This window comes from Ursus maritimus, unplaced genomic scaffold, assembly GCF_017311325.1.
Source record: "Ursus maritimus isolate PB19 unplaced genomic scaffold, ASM1731132v1 scaffold_24, whole genome shotgun sequence".
In the NCBI taxonomy this organism is placed as follows: Eukaryota; Metazoa; Chordata; class Mammalia; order Carnivora; family Ursidae; genus Ursus; species Ursus maritimus.
In genome coordinates, this window is record NW_024424897.1 from 18,069,718 (window position 1) to 18,086,034 (window position 16,317).

Below are 16,317 nucleotides of genomic sequence, written 5' to 3' on the forward strand. Positions count from 1 at the left end.
TTAAAATTGGATATATGTAATAATTGATAGTATAATTAAATTTTAAAGAATATACACAAATGATTTGAACAGGTTTTATATTCAGTAACTTGCATGGTTTTTACACTAGCACTTTTATCACTAATTTAGGAGAATCAGATGCATTTCCCTCCATATACTTAGGCACTAAGATTTCAAATTTATAAATATGGTAGTATTTTAAATATTAAATTTTTACATGAATATTGGGTTCATCCTTGTTTTCCTTTGTTTCCTAGGTATTATCCAGTTTTGTAGGGAAAACACTTTTATATCACAATCAAAACTTGTCTCGGTTACTAGACTGTAGCCATAATTGGGTTACAGTCACTTAGATTCATTATTTGGAATTATACTTACTAAGGCAGACCTAAATGAAACTTATCTTCTAGAACAATTTCACATTTGCATTTACCTGCACTGCAGAATGGCGTATGCAATATCTTAGCTGTTAGGAAATATTTAATTTACTTAAACTTGTTATTTTTGGCTACTCGGAACTCCTAGAGTAGCCCACTTTCCCTTTGAGTTCACTTTAAACTACATCTGATTCATTCCAAATAGAAGATTTTTAAATAGAAGTTAGACTTCATTAAGGTATTAACTTTAAATCTGAAAGAAAATTAATGTATTGAAATTTTCAAGTTTGACAAGTTCATTAAAATTTTTTAGCATGTCTTGATACATTTACTTATCAGCTTCTTATTCTTCTTTCTGCTGGCATTTCCTTAATGTTTGTTTGCTTCACCTCTCTGGTTCATTGGATTGCTACTATTTATGTTTTCATGGACTTTATCTTCACAGTTTACTATATCTTGTAAAGCCTTTTCCACATCTGTTTGGCCAGCTGTACTGGCTGTTTTTGGCAAGGTCATCTGCAGTGCACACCACAGGGTAGTGCGCGCTTTCCGAGTAGCCACACACATCTCTTTAATTGCCGAAGCAAGGGCAAAAACATCTGTAAAAAAACCAGTCAGGGTCAGTTCATATTAGATACCTTTTATATATTCCTTAACTCTTAAAAAGCCCAATGTTGTGCTATTAAGTGATCAAACATTTTTATAAAAGAAGGATGGCTATTGACTGAGTGGACTAAAGTATTTGACTTAATACTTAAAATTGTTGATACTGTATTTCTGACTTGTAGGACAGTGGCTATGCTTTGGGTAGAACACAGACTTTGATAGAGTTATAATTACATGGGTAAAATTAACAAAGTTTATCAAAGTACTTTTGGAGTAAATTGTTTGGGCATCATTTACCAATTTATTCTTTAGCTAAGTGTAAATTTTAGAAATCCAACCTTTTAACCTCAGAATCTGATTTTAACAACATTCAAATTATCTCATTGCCTTATCAAAAGAATATGCATTAACACTTATACCTCTGTCATCTTGGCATCTAGGAACTCCTTGCCTTTGCCGATTTGAAGCATTAACAATTTCATCCTTTCTACGTGACTGTACAATGTGAATGGACTCCAAGTGTCTATCAAGAGCAGTAGAGATATTGGCATGAAGAGGAGAGCTTCGAAGACGTTCCATTTTGCCTAGTAGAGTCACAACCTGAGGGAAACATTTTAAATTTTGATGAGGCATGTAACCATACTACCCTGTCTCTTAAGTAAGAACAGGTCTTCAATGAAGCAGAATAGAGATGAGGGCAATAATATTCATCTAATAAGTAACTGAATGCCTACTGTGTCCTGATACCATGCTGGGGAAAACAAAGATGTAAAGTCAGTCTTTTGTGCCTACTTGTTTCAGTATTCAGTTACGGGGAATAAGCAACAGTTAAAAAAATCGAACATTCAAACATTTCCATGTCAGTGACAGTAAGTGCAAATTTAAGATCTAAGATTGTTTTTGACAAATAAGAGAACAGCCTGCAAATAGAACATTTTTAGGAGGTACTGTAATCTAAAGGAAAAAAAAAAACTAAAAAGGAGAAATCCTAGATTGATTAATCCTGAACTTGACAAGTACTTTCTGGGCTTCCCAATATTCTCCTTTTGGAAATCAGAAATATTCAGATCATACTGACTAGTGGTAATTTTAAGGAATACCTAATCCAGCATATCAGTAAGAGGAGTACATTTTCTAGTTGTATACACCTAACGTCTCAAATTCTAAACTTGAAAGGTATATAAGGAAAGAGAACTTTTTCAATAATTAGGATTTGAACATCAAGTAAATACAGTAATTGCCTTTGGGAGCTAAATGTTTTAAAATTCACATAAGAACTTGGTGTTCAGTGATTGGAGAGAGTAGAAAAATATCTCTCAATTAAGAAGCTAACAGCAACTGAATGAATGCCTCTAACCTCACACTCATATCAAGTTTCTTTGGAGTCCACTTCAGGTCCATGGAGAAAACACAAGTATATAGGTATTAAATGTGAACTAATTATGTATTTTTAAAATAATCATTTTGAATGGTAAGTGTAAAGAAAGAAATTTGCATAGGTGATTTTTAATAAGCTTTTAAAAGTTTTTTTTCAGAACTGTATAAAACCAGCAAACTAGAAAGTAGTACATGTAAAAATATTTTGCCCTTTATGATCATCGGTCTGATGTTGCTAAATATAGATAAAACAAAATTTTTACAACATAACCTGAATTAATATGAAGCATAAGCGAATCTGGAAAAAGTTAATTCTATTAAGACTGCAGTCCTTTGATATATTATTGCCTAGACATGTATTACTGAGAAAAAGGAATTTTTTTTTTTAAGATTTTATTTATTTATTTGACAGAGAGAGACAGCCAGCGAGAGAGGGAACACAAGCAGGGGGAGTGGGAGAGGAAGAAGCAGGCTCCCAGTGGAGGAGCCTGATGTGGGGCTCGATCCCAGAATGCTGGGATCATGCCCTGAGCCGAAGGCAGACACTTAACGACTGAGCCACCCAGGCGCCCCAAGAAAAAGGAATTTTAACCTGGAATAGTTTTAAGAGAAAATAATGAAAGATTGAACTTTTTCTTTTTTTTTTTCTTGAAGTTTTTATTAACATAACATTTGGCCGTAAACCCATGTTGGTATCCGACTATACCACTGATAAATCCATTGTACAAATTTACAAATTTGATAAAAGAATTTCAACTGACCAGCTGAAAGCTAGGTAAAATCAATCTTTTTCCACTGAAGTAGTTTATATCTATATTTTAAAGACAGCAAGGTACAAGAAACTGATGTTCAATAAAATAACACTCTGCTATGTTGATTTTTCTAATTCCTAAAATGGCTTTTATTCAATCACAGAAGCAAGCTATCTTTACAGCATGTTTTTTCCCAGGAATCTTTTTTTTTTTTTAAGTTTTTTTTTTTTTTTTTAAGTAATCTCTACACCCAGCATGGGACTTGAACCCACAACTCTGAGATGAAGAGTCAAATGCTCCTCCGGGGTGCCTGGGTGGCTCAGTGGTTAAGCGTCTGCCTTCGGCTCAGGGTGTGATCCCAGGGTGCTGGGATCGAGCCCCGCATAGGGCTCCCTGCTCTGCTGGAGCCTGCTTCTTCCTCTCCCCCTCCCTCTGCTTGTGTTCCCTCTCTTGCTGGCTGTCTCTCTGTCTGTCAAATAAATAAATAAAATCTTACCAAAAAAATAAAAAATAAAAGATTCAAACACTTCTCCAACTGAGCCAGCCAGGTGCCCCTCCCAGGAATCTTTTATTATATTTTATTTGGAAAGCAGTAGAAGTTTTTAAGAGAGTAAGGTCCAAAAAGAGAAATTTCACCCTGCTCTATTAAATTCTAGAAAATTTTGAAATTACAAAGGAAATAACAGGAATAATCATTTGTTAAATTACAAGATGACCTAACATCAGGATTCTTTATATTTGAAGTGATATACTAATTTTCTAAAACAAGACTATTTTATAAAATTATGCATAGCTATATTCTTCAGTATTTTTTCAGTTTATCAATATTTAATACATTGTTGGATATACTTAATGTTTCTTTTATTTTTTTTTAAACTTATTTTTTTTTGAAGATTTTTTTTATTTATTTATTTGACAGAGACAGCCAGCGAGGGAGGGAACACAAGCAGGGGGAGTGGGAGAGGAAGAAGCAGGCTCCCAGCAGAGGAGCCCGATGTGGGACTCGATCCCAGAACGCCAGGATCCCGCCCTGAGCCGAAGGCAGACGCTTTAACGACTGCGCTACCCAGGCGCCCCATACTTAATGTTTAATACCTCAAGAGAGCAGGGTTAAGAAAATGAAATACAGCATGGTGCACTGGGTGTTATACACAACTAATGAATCATCGAGCCTTACATCGGAAACCGGGGATGTACTGTATGGTGACTAACATAATAAAAAATCTTTAAAAAAAAATAATAAAATAAAAAAAAAATGAAATACAGTAATTACCTGTTCATTTACCATTTTGTATAATGCAAGCACAGTTTGCTCATCAAGCTAGAAAACAAATATTTGTGTCTAAGAAATGGGGCTTTCTTTATAAATAATATTCAAAATTATTTTTGCTTTAAGATTCTATTGAGGATTAGCTCTATGTTACTTTGGGTTTTTTTGTGTTTTTTTCTAAGATTTTACTTATTTGACAGAGGGAGAGAGAAGAGAGCACAAGCAGGGGGAGAGGCAGGCAGAGGGAGAGGCTGAAGCAGGCTCCTCACAGAGCAGGGAGCCCAACTCGGGGCTCGATCCCAGGACCCTGGGATCATGACCCGAGTGGAAGGCAGACGCTTAACTGAATGAACAGCCCAGGTGCCCCTTAATTTGAATTTCTTAAAGAGGAACCATTTAAGTTACTAAACCTACTTTTAAAATGATAAAGGGCTGGGGGGGGCACCTGGGTGGCTCAGTCCTTAAGCGTCTGCCTTCAGCTCAGGTTATGATCCCAGGGTCTTGGGATTGAGCCCTGTGTTGGGCTCCTTGCTCAGTGGGAAGCCTGCTTCTCCCTCTTCCTCTGCCCCTCACCCCACTTGTGCTCTCTCTCTGTCAAATAAATAAAATCTTAAAAAATATATAAATAAAATAAAATTATTAAGGGGGTGCTATTTCCCCTTCCCTAAATATTGATCATAGTTCTAGGACCAAACATGGAAAAGAATATATTTCAGAGAGTTATGCATAAATTGATTTAAAAATTCTTCAGAACTCTGACTTGTTTTAAAATTTAATCAAACAATTAAAAAAATCCATTATTGGGTGTTTTTACAGCTTACTCTGGCTTGTTCCCGAAGTTCATCCACAATTAAGCGATCAACTCGAGATGGGTTGGAGGTCAGCCTTGGAATTGGAGTGTTGTTAGTACTGGATACTTTTTTTCCTGGGTAATTCTTGGCCAGGGCCAATTCAGTCTGTAAAAATTTATATAACTTTTAGATGCCGAATCTTCTAAATATGATTCAATACTGAATAACATTTCTCCTAGGCCTAAGAAATATATTAAAAATCACTCCTTTAAAATGGTTTCAGTTTCAAAAGGCAACAAATACAAACCACAATACCACCATATTTTTCTATCATATTTAATACATAGAAAATACCGGAAAGCTCCAACAGTTTAATAATTAAAAGAACTTTTTTTAAAAAAAGGATTTTATTTTTAAGTAGTCTCTATACCCAGCGTGGGGCTCAAACTCACAACCCCCAGATCAAAAGTCGCACACTCTTCCAACTGAGCCAGGCAGTCACCCCAAAAGAAGTAAACTTTTAAGCCATTAAGGAAAAAGTCTACTTCATAGGCAAAATAAACTTTACATAAATAATGATTTTTTTAAGCTTCAAGCTTCAATTATCTAATTAATTCCTTATAGTCATGGACGTAAATAATATACATTATAGAAGAATTCAGCTTAGAAATAAGGCGAGTACTCTTAAACTACTCTAACAAACAATGAAGATAGGCAAAGGGAACATCCTAAATTACTCCTGAATGGATAGCTTTGTGTTACCTTTTTTCTCTCCTTTTCTAATGCTCTCCATTGTTCATAGCACTCTTCTAGTCGAATATGAAGTTCACTGGCTGGTCCACTACGGGTTTTAATTGGTCTTTGAAATCCAAAAGTTGGCACGAAACCAGAAAAGGAATTATCACCATACATCATATCATTAAAATAAGGGTATAAATGGCTTAAGTCATCATAAGAAAACAAATCATAAGAATCCAACAGTGGAACAACTGAATGGCCAAATGGGTGAGTGGATCTTAGGGGAAACCCATTTGAACCAAGTGGTTGAAAACTCTGATTATGCCTTAAATCTCCCATCATATAATTATTAGGAAAGCATGACGTCTGTGTGCGATTCACACGCCTATTAATATTGTTGTCTCCACTTCCCTGTCTGTGGCTATTAAAATGACCCTGTGACTCCAACAGATCTTGATATGTATTTTGCGATAAGCCGTCTAAATGCTTTGGACCTTCCTCAGGATCATAATGTCCACTCTGAGGCTTAGCTTGAAAATTATGTTTGTTTACATTTTCAATGATCCCATACTGCTGAGCTGAATAGTTATCACAAAATCCATTTGGTTGCTTTATTTTTTTATCAGTAACTGATTCAAAGAGATTTTCTTCTCCAGTCTTTGTCAGTCCTTCCATGTGATTGACAGATTGAATTCTTTCTGCACCATTGTAACTGAAATCAAAACTAGAAAATGCTGAAGGGTTTTCTTGGCAATACTTCTGAAATAAACTGCTATTTGGGGTTAAATTTGTGGATGACAGTTGGGGGAAATCTGAAGAATGGTTAGAACCTTTTGAAGCTACACTTAAGTGACTATTTAATTTCATCAAGTTACCTTGATTCCGATAAGGAATAGGAGTGTTATTTTTTGTTTGGACATTGATCCAAGTTGGTCTGTTTAAGTTGATACCTCCTGAAGATGTTGCTGAGTTTGATAATAAATTCAAGGATTTAAAATACTCAGAATTTGGGGGATCAGGTTTAGTAAACTGTTGTTTTTCTGCGACATTAGCAAAATCATTATTAGCTGGACAAGCTGTGTGAGGTTTTAATCCAAATTCTGATTTTAAGCCAAAATCAGCAGTGAATGCTGCTTCCTTTGCAAACTGCTTTTCTGTCAGATGTGGTGTGGTTTTTGGAAATGTGAAATTCTGCTGGTCAGGTATTGCCTCCTCCATTTTTTTCTGATTTGCTGGTTTAACTTGAAATAACTTTGTGTAAGTGTCTGCTTCTACAGTTGGTGTTTCAGGTGTGCCATTGGCTAATTTTTTACTATCTTGGACACTAAAATTTGAACACTTATTAAGCTTAGCCTTATTAGGATGAACATATTCTGGGTATCTACAATAATCTGCATTTTCATTGTATCTGTTAAATTGAGAAAGAAACATCTCTGCCCTTTTCTGCTGCAATGGTGCTTCAAGACCTTTTGCACATATTTTCTCTCTTCCGTAAGGGTAAGTATCAACTCCTGATTCTTTCATGATGTCAGACAGACCAGTTTGTGATGTAAAACAGTTTTTGATAAATGGATAATCTTGGAATGTTGTCTTAGCTGTATCATTTGTCTGGATATTGTAACAGTTAGAATGATCACTTCGTGAGGGGTACATCCATTGTTCTTCAAGGTCTAAACCAGTAAATCCATGATAAAGTTCATCTATTTTTTGTTGTGGTGTTAGATTACTATTATGCAGGTATTGCTTTTCCACTGCTGACACAGATTCACCACTATAAAAAGCTTGCTGAGAGATGGCTGTATCTATTGGCCTTTTGGTTTCTGTTAAGAGGTCATGGTGATCTGCAAATCTGCTTGTGTTCATTGGCCAAACTGACTTTAAATTGGAGGAGCAGGTCCTAGAACAAGTAAATATATTTAATTACAACTTAGGTTTTAAATGACTATTTCCTTAGTGGAGAAGGTAGGATAGGTTTTCAAAACATTTATATCGCCTCACTGCCCCATTATCTATCTAATCCTTTATAATTTTGCCTTATAAACTACTATTACAACCAAATAATTTTCTATCGCTTGAAATGTGTCACATGCTACATAAATATGCATTTTAATCTTAATATGTCTACAGTATACTTTCCCAAGAGGCATTAACTAAGGCCCGAGGCTGGTGACTGCATGATCTTGCATGAACTATTTATCTATAGTAAGCAGAAAACAAGATAAGTTTTTTCTTTAATTAGGTTATTACATAATACAAAGATGTTGTTGACTGTAATTTTTTAAATGAAAAAGATGTACTTTGCTGAAACTATTACTGAAATTAAAATATTTTAATTGGTTACACGTGTGCTGCATATTTCCCTATCTATGAAATAGGGCATTTGGGTAATATGGCTTCCACACTCCAAAAAACAAAGTGTATTTAAAAAATTTTTACCATATGAATAAAGTCCATACATATTTCTGCATAGCAGTAATGATAGTTTTATTCTTTGGGATATATCTATAAAAGCTCTTTGGAATTTATACCCTTTAAGCCAAACTTTAGCTCATAAACTCGAGGGAAATAGCTCTGAATTATGCAAGAATAATTTTCCAAATGAAAGTTCTTAATAGCAAATTAAACTCTAGTTTGAAACTTCCAATTGTATGGCAAGTACCTCAGCAAAATCAAGGATGCTAGAAACAAATATGTGAATTAAGATGTCTATTGTCAGATGATCCTTTATTAAGTAAAAATAAAAGCTAATAAATACAGTAGTCTAGTATATATGAATTTAAAAACTTACTATATACCATATGGCTTATATAATATACTAACCCCTCAGCAAAATATGGCTGTGACTTATCTTGTTCTTCCAAAATATTAGACACAAGTCCATATAAGTCTGTTTCACTGCCATAGTCATTTCTTTCCGTTTGAATCCTAAAAATAAATGAATATCACATGTAAATTCTTTTCCTCATACTGAAATACAATATATTGATTTCTATTTCCAGACTTATACCATTATTTTTCTATAAAATATTTGGATTGGATTTATACCATCATTTCAAATAAAGAGGGAACAGGAACTCAAGAATATTTTCCACTTTAGCATAGTACCTATGCTACGTAAGTGTTTCTCCTTCATTTCAAATCCCATGTCTAGTTCACGATGTATGCTTAACTCTTATTTCTCCAAAACACATGCTAGTCATTTTAGGTTCCAAGATATAAATCTCTGACCTATGATGTTTTAGACAGGCTTGGCACCATGGCTGCTTTTAAAAGAATATCTGGTCCCATTATACATTATTCCATCAACACTTGCTCAATTTCTTCATTTGTGATTTGAAAACCATATGAATCTGCTGCTCTATTTTTGTGACTCTTTAAACCAAATGTTGGGATTTAAAAAGTGAAATGTGATATGGTCATCCTACATACCACACCAATATTGCAGTTGTCCCTTAAATGTAACAGATTTGTGGGCTATCCCAAATCCTTACGAAAGTAACTGGAGCTCCATGTACCTGAAATCATACCTTGTGACTAACACTGTCTAAATAATACAAAATGTAAAAACCACAAGGAGATAAAAAATTAGTGCCTTTTTACCTCCTATGTATTTAAAGTAATTTGTTCCTAGAAGTAATATGTTGCTTTAGGTTGTAACTTCTTATTTTCCCATATTTTATTTCTAACATTTCATAGTATTAGGACATTTCAGAAATAAAAATACCTTATATTTGCATAACACTCAAACATTTCGTTGATCTTCATAACATAGATGGGCAGGTATTAGTAATCATTAAGCTTTGAAGAATGAGCATTTGAGATTTTTAAGAAACTTGTATTTTGCTAGTGTATATGATTTGCCAAACTGTACACTTGCTGAACAAGTGGTCTGCCTACAAGTCTAATAGTTTTTCCACTATGTTGTGTTATTTCAAAAAGATTCAATTTGTAAAGTTTTTTGGATAATAATAATATATTAGTATATATCTAAAAAAATTCAATGTAATATATACTAAACTATTAATAGTTGTTATTGGGAAGTGTTAAAGGTTAAGGTGAACTGCTTTGTTTTGTATATTTCTATAATGTCTGAATTTTTTCAATGAACATAGATCAACTTAAAAATATTTTTGTAGAAGTATATATTAGTCTTTCTAATAAAATCACTAATTTATAGAACTTAACCAAAATTTTCAAATTTTTTTTAAGATTTTATTTATTTATTTGACAGAGAGAGACAGCCAGCCAGCGAGAGAGGGAACACAAGCAGGGGGAGTGGGAGAGGAAGAAGCAGGCTCCCAGTGGAGGAGCCTGATGTGGGACTCGATCCCAGGATGCTGGGATCACACCCTGAGCTGAAGGCAGACGCTTAACAACTGAGCCACCCAGGTGCCTCAAAATTTTCGAATTTTTAACATTAAAAAAAATTTTTTTTTAAGTAATTGCTAGGGGCACCTGGGTGACGCAGTGGGTTAGGTTTCAGCTCAGGTAGTGATCTCAGGGTGGTGAAATCTAAGCCCCATGATGGGGCTCAGAGCGTGGAGCCAACTTAAGATTCTCTCCCTCTCCCACTTCCCCTCCCACTTGTGCTACATGTCTCTAATAGATAAATAAACAAATCTTTTTTTAAAAAGTGATCTCTATGGGGCACCTGGGTGGCACAGCGGTTAAGCATCTGCCTTCGGCTCAGGGCCTGATCCCGGCGTTCTGGGATCGAGTCCCACATTGGGCTCCTCCGCTGTGAGCCTGCTTCTTCCTCTCCCACTCCCCCTGCTTGTGTTCCCTCTCTCGCTGGCTGTCTCTATCTCTGTCAAATAAATAAATAAAATCTTAAAAAAAATAAAATAAAATAAATAAAAATAAAAAGTGATCTCTACACCCAGCATGAGGCTTGAACTCACAACCCTGAGATCAAGAGTCGCATGCTCTACCAATTAAGCCACTTCAAAATTTTATTAATTAAAAAATATTAAAAACTGGGGAGCCTGGCTGGCTCCGTCGGTGAAGCATGTGGCTCTTGGCTCTCAGGGTCCTGAGTTTGAGCCCCACACTGGGCACAGAATTTACTTTAAAAAAAAAAAAAAAACACATAAGATTTTTTAAATAATTATTTTCCAATTAAACAAAAGATGTATCAACCTCTATCAACTGCTCCCTTATATATAATTAAAATAAAGGTAGATGGTACTCCCTTAGGGTTCTCTATGCAACAGGCTCCCATAATATCCTATACTTCCTTTTGTAAACCTCACTATACTTGTATCCAGCAAGTCATCATCATCATCATCATCATCATTACTGTAAGATCTATAAAGGTAGGGATAATATTTGCCATGTTAATTCTAGTATACCCAGTAGGAGAGATCTGGCATAGAGTAGGCCTTTAATAATAATGGAATTGAAAAATAACTAAAAGTATCTTATATTTTATAAAATCCTGTTTGTTGTATACCTGTGAAGGAAATAATTACTGAAAGTTTTGAACTGGATGAAAAAAATAGATCAAAAATTATAACTCATTTATATAAGTTATCCTTAGAAAGAGGAATTTAAGATTTACTCACTAAGGCTGCCTCTAATGAATAAAAAAAGTCATGAGCTAAAAATTATTTACACATAACTGCCCAGTTTAGGGTTTCTAAAAGTTTAATAAACATAGAATTGTAATGCCATGACACTAAAATGCTGATATAGGGAACAAAGAGCTGAAAAATCTGATTTATTAATTTACCTGTTCTTTACATTGATCTGAGAATTAGAAGGCTGTTTAATATCATCTCCATAAGTAGACCATGGTGCATAGAAAAGTGAAGAATCTACAGAACTTGAATATTCTGTTGAAGAAGAAAGTGGAGTATAGGTCTGCCTTAGGTCAACACTGTCTTCACTCTGAAATTTTAAAGGCATGTTTGCATATCAGACACATCAAAATTACACTTATTACAGAATATTAGTGAAATAATAAATTAGAGGAAATAACACGTGTAAGAGCTGGAACACTTAAAATCTAGATTTAGCCACTTAAGCTTGTTTTCTACTAGGAGTTGGGGAATTTTTTCTGTAAAGGGGCAGATAATAAATATTTTAGGGTTTCCTAGCTGTTAAGGTTTCTGTTGAAACTCCTCGGCTCTGCTATTCTAGCACCAAAGAACAGACAATATGTAAAGGGCATAGCTGTGTTCCAATAAGATTTTATTTACACAAGCAGGCACTCAGCGGATCTGATCTGTACTTGTTGCTTATCCCTGGTATGAAACACCTACAAATACTGCACTTTTAACTCTTCTGAACAGATGAGCCTTGTGTGGACACTAGCAGTATTATTTTCAAGAAATCGTTTACAAAATTCAGTCTTAATGCCCCCAATCTGTGAAAAAAGTGAATGTCATTTATTTATATAGAATTTTCAAAGAAATTCCACATAACATTCATTCAACCTTGTGACATGAGTACTCTATTTTAAAAAAAGGGAAACTGAGGCTGCAGGTTACTGAGCTGATAGGTACAAAACTAAACCCAAACTCAAGGCCTTTCTCCTATTGTAGGACCTTTTAAATAATGTCTTCAATTTTCAGCCTAGTTTCTATTTCCAAGAGATATTATAAAAATGACATGATACATAAAATTTTATGATCTCTTTAGAAATTTAAAAGCTATTACTACAATTAGAAGAAAAATACAAGCTCATTTTTCTTTTTTGTGAATACTTCTATAATGAACTTTGAATAAACAAGGTAAAAAATTTGAATTTTAAGATTTTATTGATTTAAAATACTGGGGCGCCTGGGTGGCTCAGTCCTTAAGCATCTGCCTTCGGCTCAGGGCCTGATCCCGGCGTTCTGGGATCGAGTCCCACATTGGGCTCCTCCGCTGGGAGCCTGCTTCTTCCTCTCCCGCTCCCCCTGCTTGTGTTCCCTCTCTCGCTGGCTGTCTCTCTCTGTCAAATAAATAAATAAAATCTTAAAAAAAAAAAATACTGCCTCATGGGGCACCTGGGTGGCTCAGTTGCTTAAGCGTCTGCCTTTGGCTCAGGTCATGATCCCAGGGTTCTGGGATCTAGCCCTGCATCGGACTCCTTGCTCAGCGGGGAGCCTTCTCCCCCTCCTTCTGCCTGCCGCCCCCCCCCCGTGTTTTCGCTCTCTCTCTCTCTCTCTCTGTGTCAAATAAATAAATGGAATCTTTAAAAAAAAATAAAATATTGTCTCTTCCAAAGGGACTGATGTTCAGTGAAAATATTTTAGATACATAAAATAGAATGAATTTAACAAATAATAAAGATTAAACTTAGATGTATTTTATTCTAGAAAATGCTTCTTTAAAGAAGTCTGAAAGCATAGATTCACAATTTTTAACTCTCCAAATGAAACCTGAGATGTATTAACTATAAATATCCAGACATAGTAGAAATGGTATTTTCTCATAAATACAGAGAAAATATAATCCTGACTGAAAAAATTTTCCAATTGCTTTTATACTCTTAAAATTTATATAAAGAGAGAAGACATACTTAAATTCAAGTATTCTTAAATTTTTGCTCATCATAGACATAATTAAAATACAACTCTTTAAACACATTAGAGTTTATACTGTAACAAAAAATATGAAAATCTCTTCCAACCACCCATCTTTAAGAATCTCAAATATTTTACAACCATTTGTTTAAATTCTGGTTATGACTACTATTTGAAAACTACACATTATTATTGTCTTATTTCTATATATCATGCTGACTATTCTGAAGCTGCAGAAGCCTAGGTACCAAAGTAATTTTGCTAAGTGTGTCGCTAAAAAATACTTTTCCAGAATTTCTTAGTTAGCAATAACTTTTACAAAGGCTTTTATCTTTAGAACCTTTCATAATTTTATCCCTTTAGTTCTGAAGTTTTTATCATAGGCCCACCTTAACTTTCTTTTAGGTGTGAAACATCCAAAGCGATATAAGTTAATTGTTCATCTTTTTGAGATAGTGAGTTAAAAGAAGTATTTTCAGATTATGCAATATCAAACAAGATATACAGTATTGAAACTAACTGTATTTTAGGAGCATTCTTTCAAGTTCGTTTTACATTTTAAAGTAAGATTTGAGGATTAGAAAAATTAACTCCTTTTATAAGATTGATTTCAATTTTGTATTCTAAGATAAAAGAAACAGCTAAAGTAACGTGGTTGATTCAAACATAATTATACTTTAAATATCTGGATCCTTTTCAGTTAAAGCATTTATGGGAATGAAATATGCAACTGCTTGGGTTGGCATATTAATCAGTCTAAATAACTGCAGAATGTATCACTTATATCCTTGCTATAGTTAATTGATTGAAATTAAATCCAAGTAAATTTTAGGAGCTGTATAAACATTATAGAGAACAGTGGAATGCTGGTCTTGGCAATGAAAAGACCTGTGTTCCGCTTGGGCTTTGTCAAAGCATGAATCAAGCTCTCTGAGCCTCAGTTTCTCAGTCTGTACACTGGATGTAATACTATACAAAGTTGTAGTGCGGATTAAATAAGATTATTTATTTAGGGATATTGTTATAATTCAAAGTATAACAATATCAACACTGATGTCCTGGTTAAATAATTTCAAATGAAAATGACTTACACTACCCTAAGCCTAATTTAATATGATTAATAAAACTAAATGTTTTAGGTGAGGTAAAAGGCAGCATGTAATCTAAGACACTGTTAAGGCCAGAAAATGAAGGCGTACAGAAAAATTTAACCTTTAAATGATCAAAAGTATGTTTGTGCTGACTCGCAATAAATGCTTGAAGGAAAAACTATTTTATGGTCTTACTAAGGAAATAGGGATTTTCTTACATTTCTGGTCTCGTTACATTGAGGACAAAATGATAACAAGAATCAATGAAAAATCTTTCTTGTTTTCAAAGCAAAATATGTATTGTGCAGATTCTACTGAAAATGTGACTGGCTGAAAGAAAGAAAGGAAAAGAAAGAAAAGGAAGAAAGAAAGAAAATGTTACTGGCTTTCTGGTCCTAAACTTGGAGCATTTTAAATGTCTAAGTGAATGGGCTCGGGGAAACGACTTTGATTTCGAAAAAAAAATCCTCGGACAAAAGATGGACCTGCGATTTGTAGCAATCATAGAAGGAAGTGGAGCCAGTCAGCATCACGCTGTTGAACACATCCGTTAGTCTACTGCTGGGGTCGGCACCGAGGTTCCAGCAGCGATTCGCACCTCCACGGAACGCTACCTTGGGCTGCACGAGACAGGGGTAGGAAGCGGGAGAGGCATCACGCAGTGCAGAGCCAGCGCCGGAACGGCGGACGGCTGTTGCCCCGCCGCTGTTGGCGCAACTCAACTCGGAATCCGCTCCGAGGACACCGATCCCGGGACCCGCGCTTCCGTCCCCGGGCTTCCCTCTCTGCCTTCGGGCCATCTGCGGGCTGACCCCCAAGGCGCGGCCCTCGACGGCCCTGACAGGCCCAGGCCCGCGGCCACCCTGACGGGCCTCAGCGCCGCGGCCGCCCGACGTGAAGGAGGCGGCGGCAGCCCGGGCGTCGCGGCCACTGCAGCCGGGCCGGGCCGTCCCGTCAGCCCGCGCCGCGCCCCCCAAGCCCGGGCCCGCCGGCCGCCGCGCCCCCTGCCCGCCCCCGCCCCGCGGCCCGGGTGCCCCGTCGGGGCTTCTCCCCGGCGACCTGCCCTCTCCCGCCCGGCCGCGGCCTCCTCAGAGAACCGCGTCTGGGGACCCGCCCGCTCCTCTGCTGCTCCTCACCGTCGCCATCCTCCAAGTCCGGCCGCCACCCGGACCCTGACCGTCCCCACCGGTTACCTCAAGTCCCTCCCTCAGGCCTGGGGGGTGAGGGGGCGGGCAGGTGTCTCCGCCTCTCACCTCCATAGGGCCCCCCAGCCCCTCCTGGACTAGGTACAGCTCCTGGGGTACGGGGGTGAGGGGGGGCGTCGAGGCCCGGCTCCCTCAGCCCGCACCCCACCGCCGCCGCCGCCGCTGCCGCCGCCGCCCCGGGCTCTGCCTGGAGCCGGTCTGTGGATGGGGGGGGCCGGAGCGGGGAGGGAGGGGCGGGGGGAGAGGCCGTTACATTGCCTACCCCTGGCTCGCGACCCGGCACGCGACCCCGCACCGGACCGCCCCGCCCCACCCCACCCCACCCCCTCGTGTGAGGCCCGCCCCCCGCTTCGCACCTCCTCATTGGCCCGCTGCCCAACCAATAGGCAACCACCTCCAGGGCCTGTTACCCCCCAGAGACAAGGCCAAGAAGGGGCCGTTAGCTGACCTCGCTCTTCCGCAGCTTCTGAGCCTTTCCCGCTCAAAGTAAGCCTGTTCGGGATTGGCCCTGACTGGCAAGCAGCTGCCCGACAATTGGCCAATATGGCAGCCGAGGGGCGGGGCGTGGAAGGTGGGGAAGGAGCACAGGCCTACCGGAT

At 37.5% G+C, this 16,317-nt stretch overlaps 1 protein-coding gene across 1 annotated transcript; it reads right to left on the reverse strand.

The window, feature by feature from the left end:
• Nucleotides 1-129: 129 nt before the first annotated feature.
• Nucleotides 130-15,772, reverse strand: MEIOC (meiosis specific with coiled-coil domain). The gene is made up of 8 exons (XM_040640508.1): nucleotides 15,707-15,772; nucleotides 14,999-15,133; nucleotides 11,643-11,800; nucleotides 8,732-8,836; nucleotides 5,936-7,808; nucleotides 5,204-5,338; nucleotides 1,403-1,583; nucleotides 130-976 (listed from the first exon to the last, which is right to left on the reverse strand). Exons 1-8 carry the CDS (start codon nucleotides 15,770-15,772, stop codon nucleotides 747-749), a joined length of 2,883 nt encoding a protein of 960 aa, XP_040496442.1. The 3' UTR covers nucleotides 130-746.
• Between the last annotated feature and the right edge of the window lie 545 nt (nucleotides 15,773-16,317).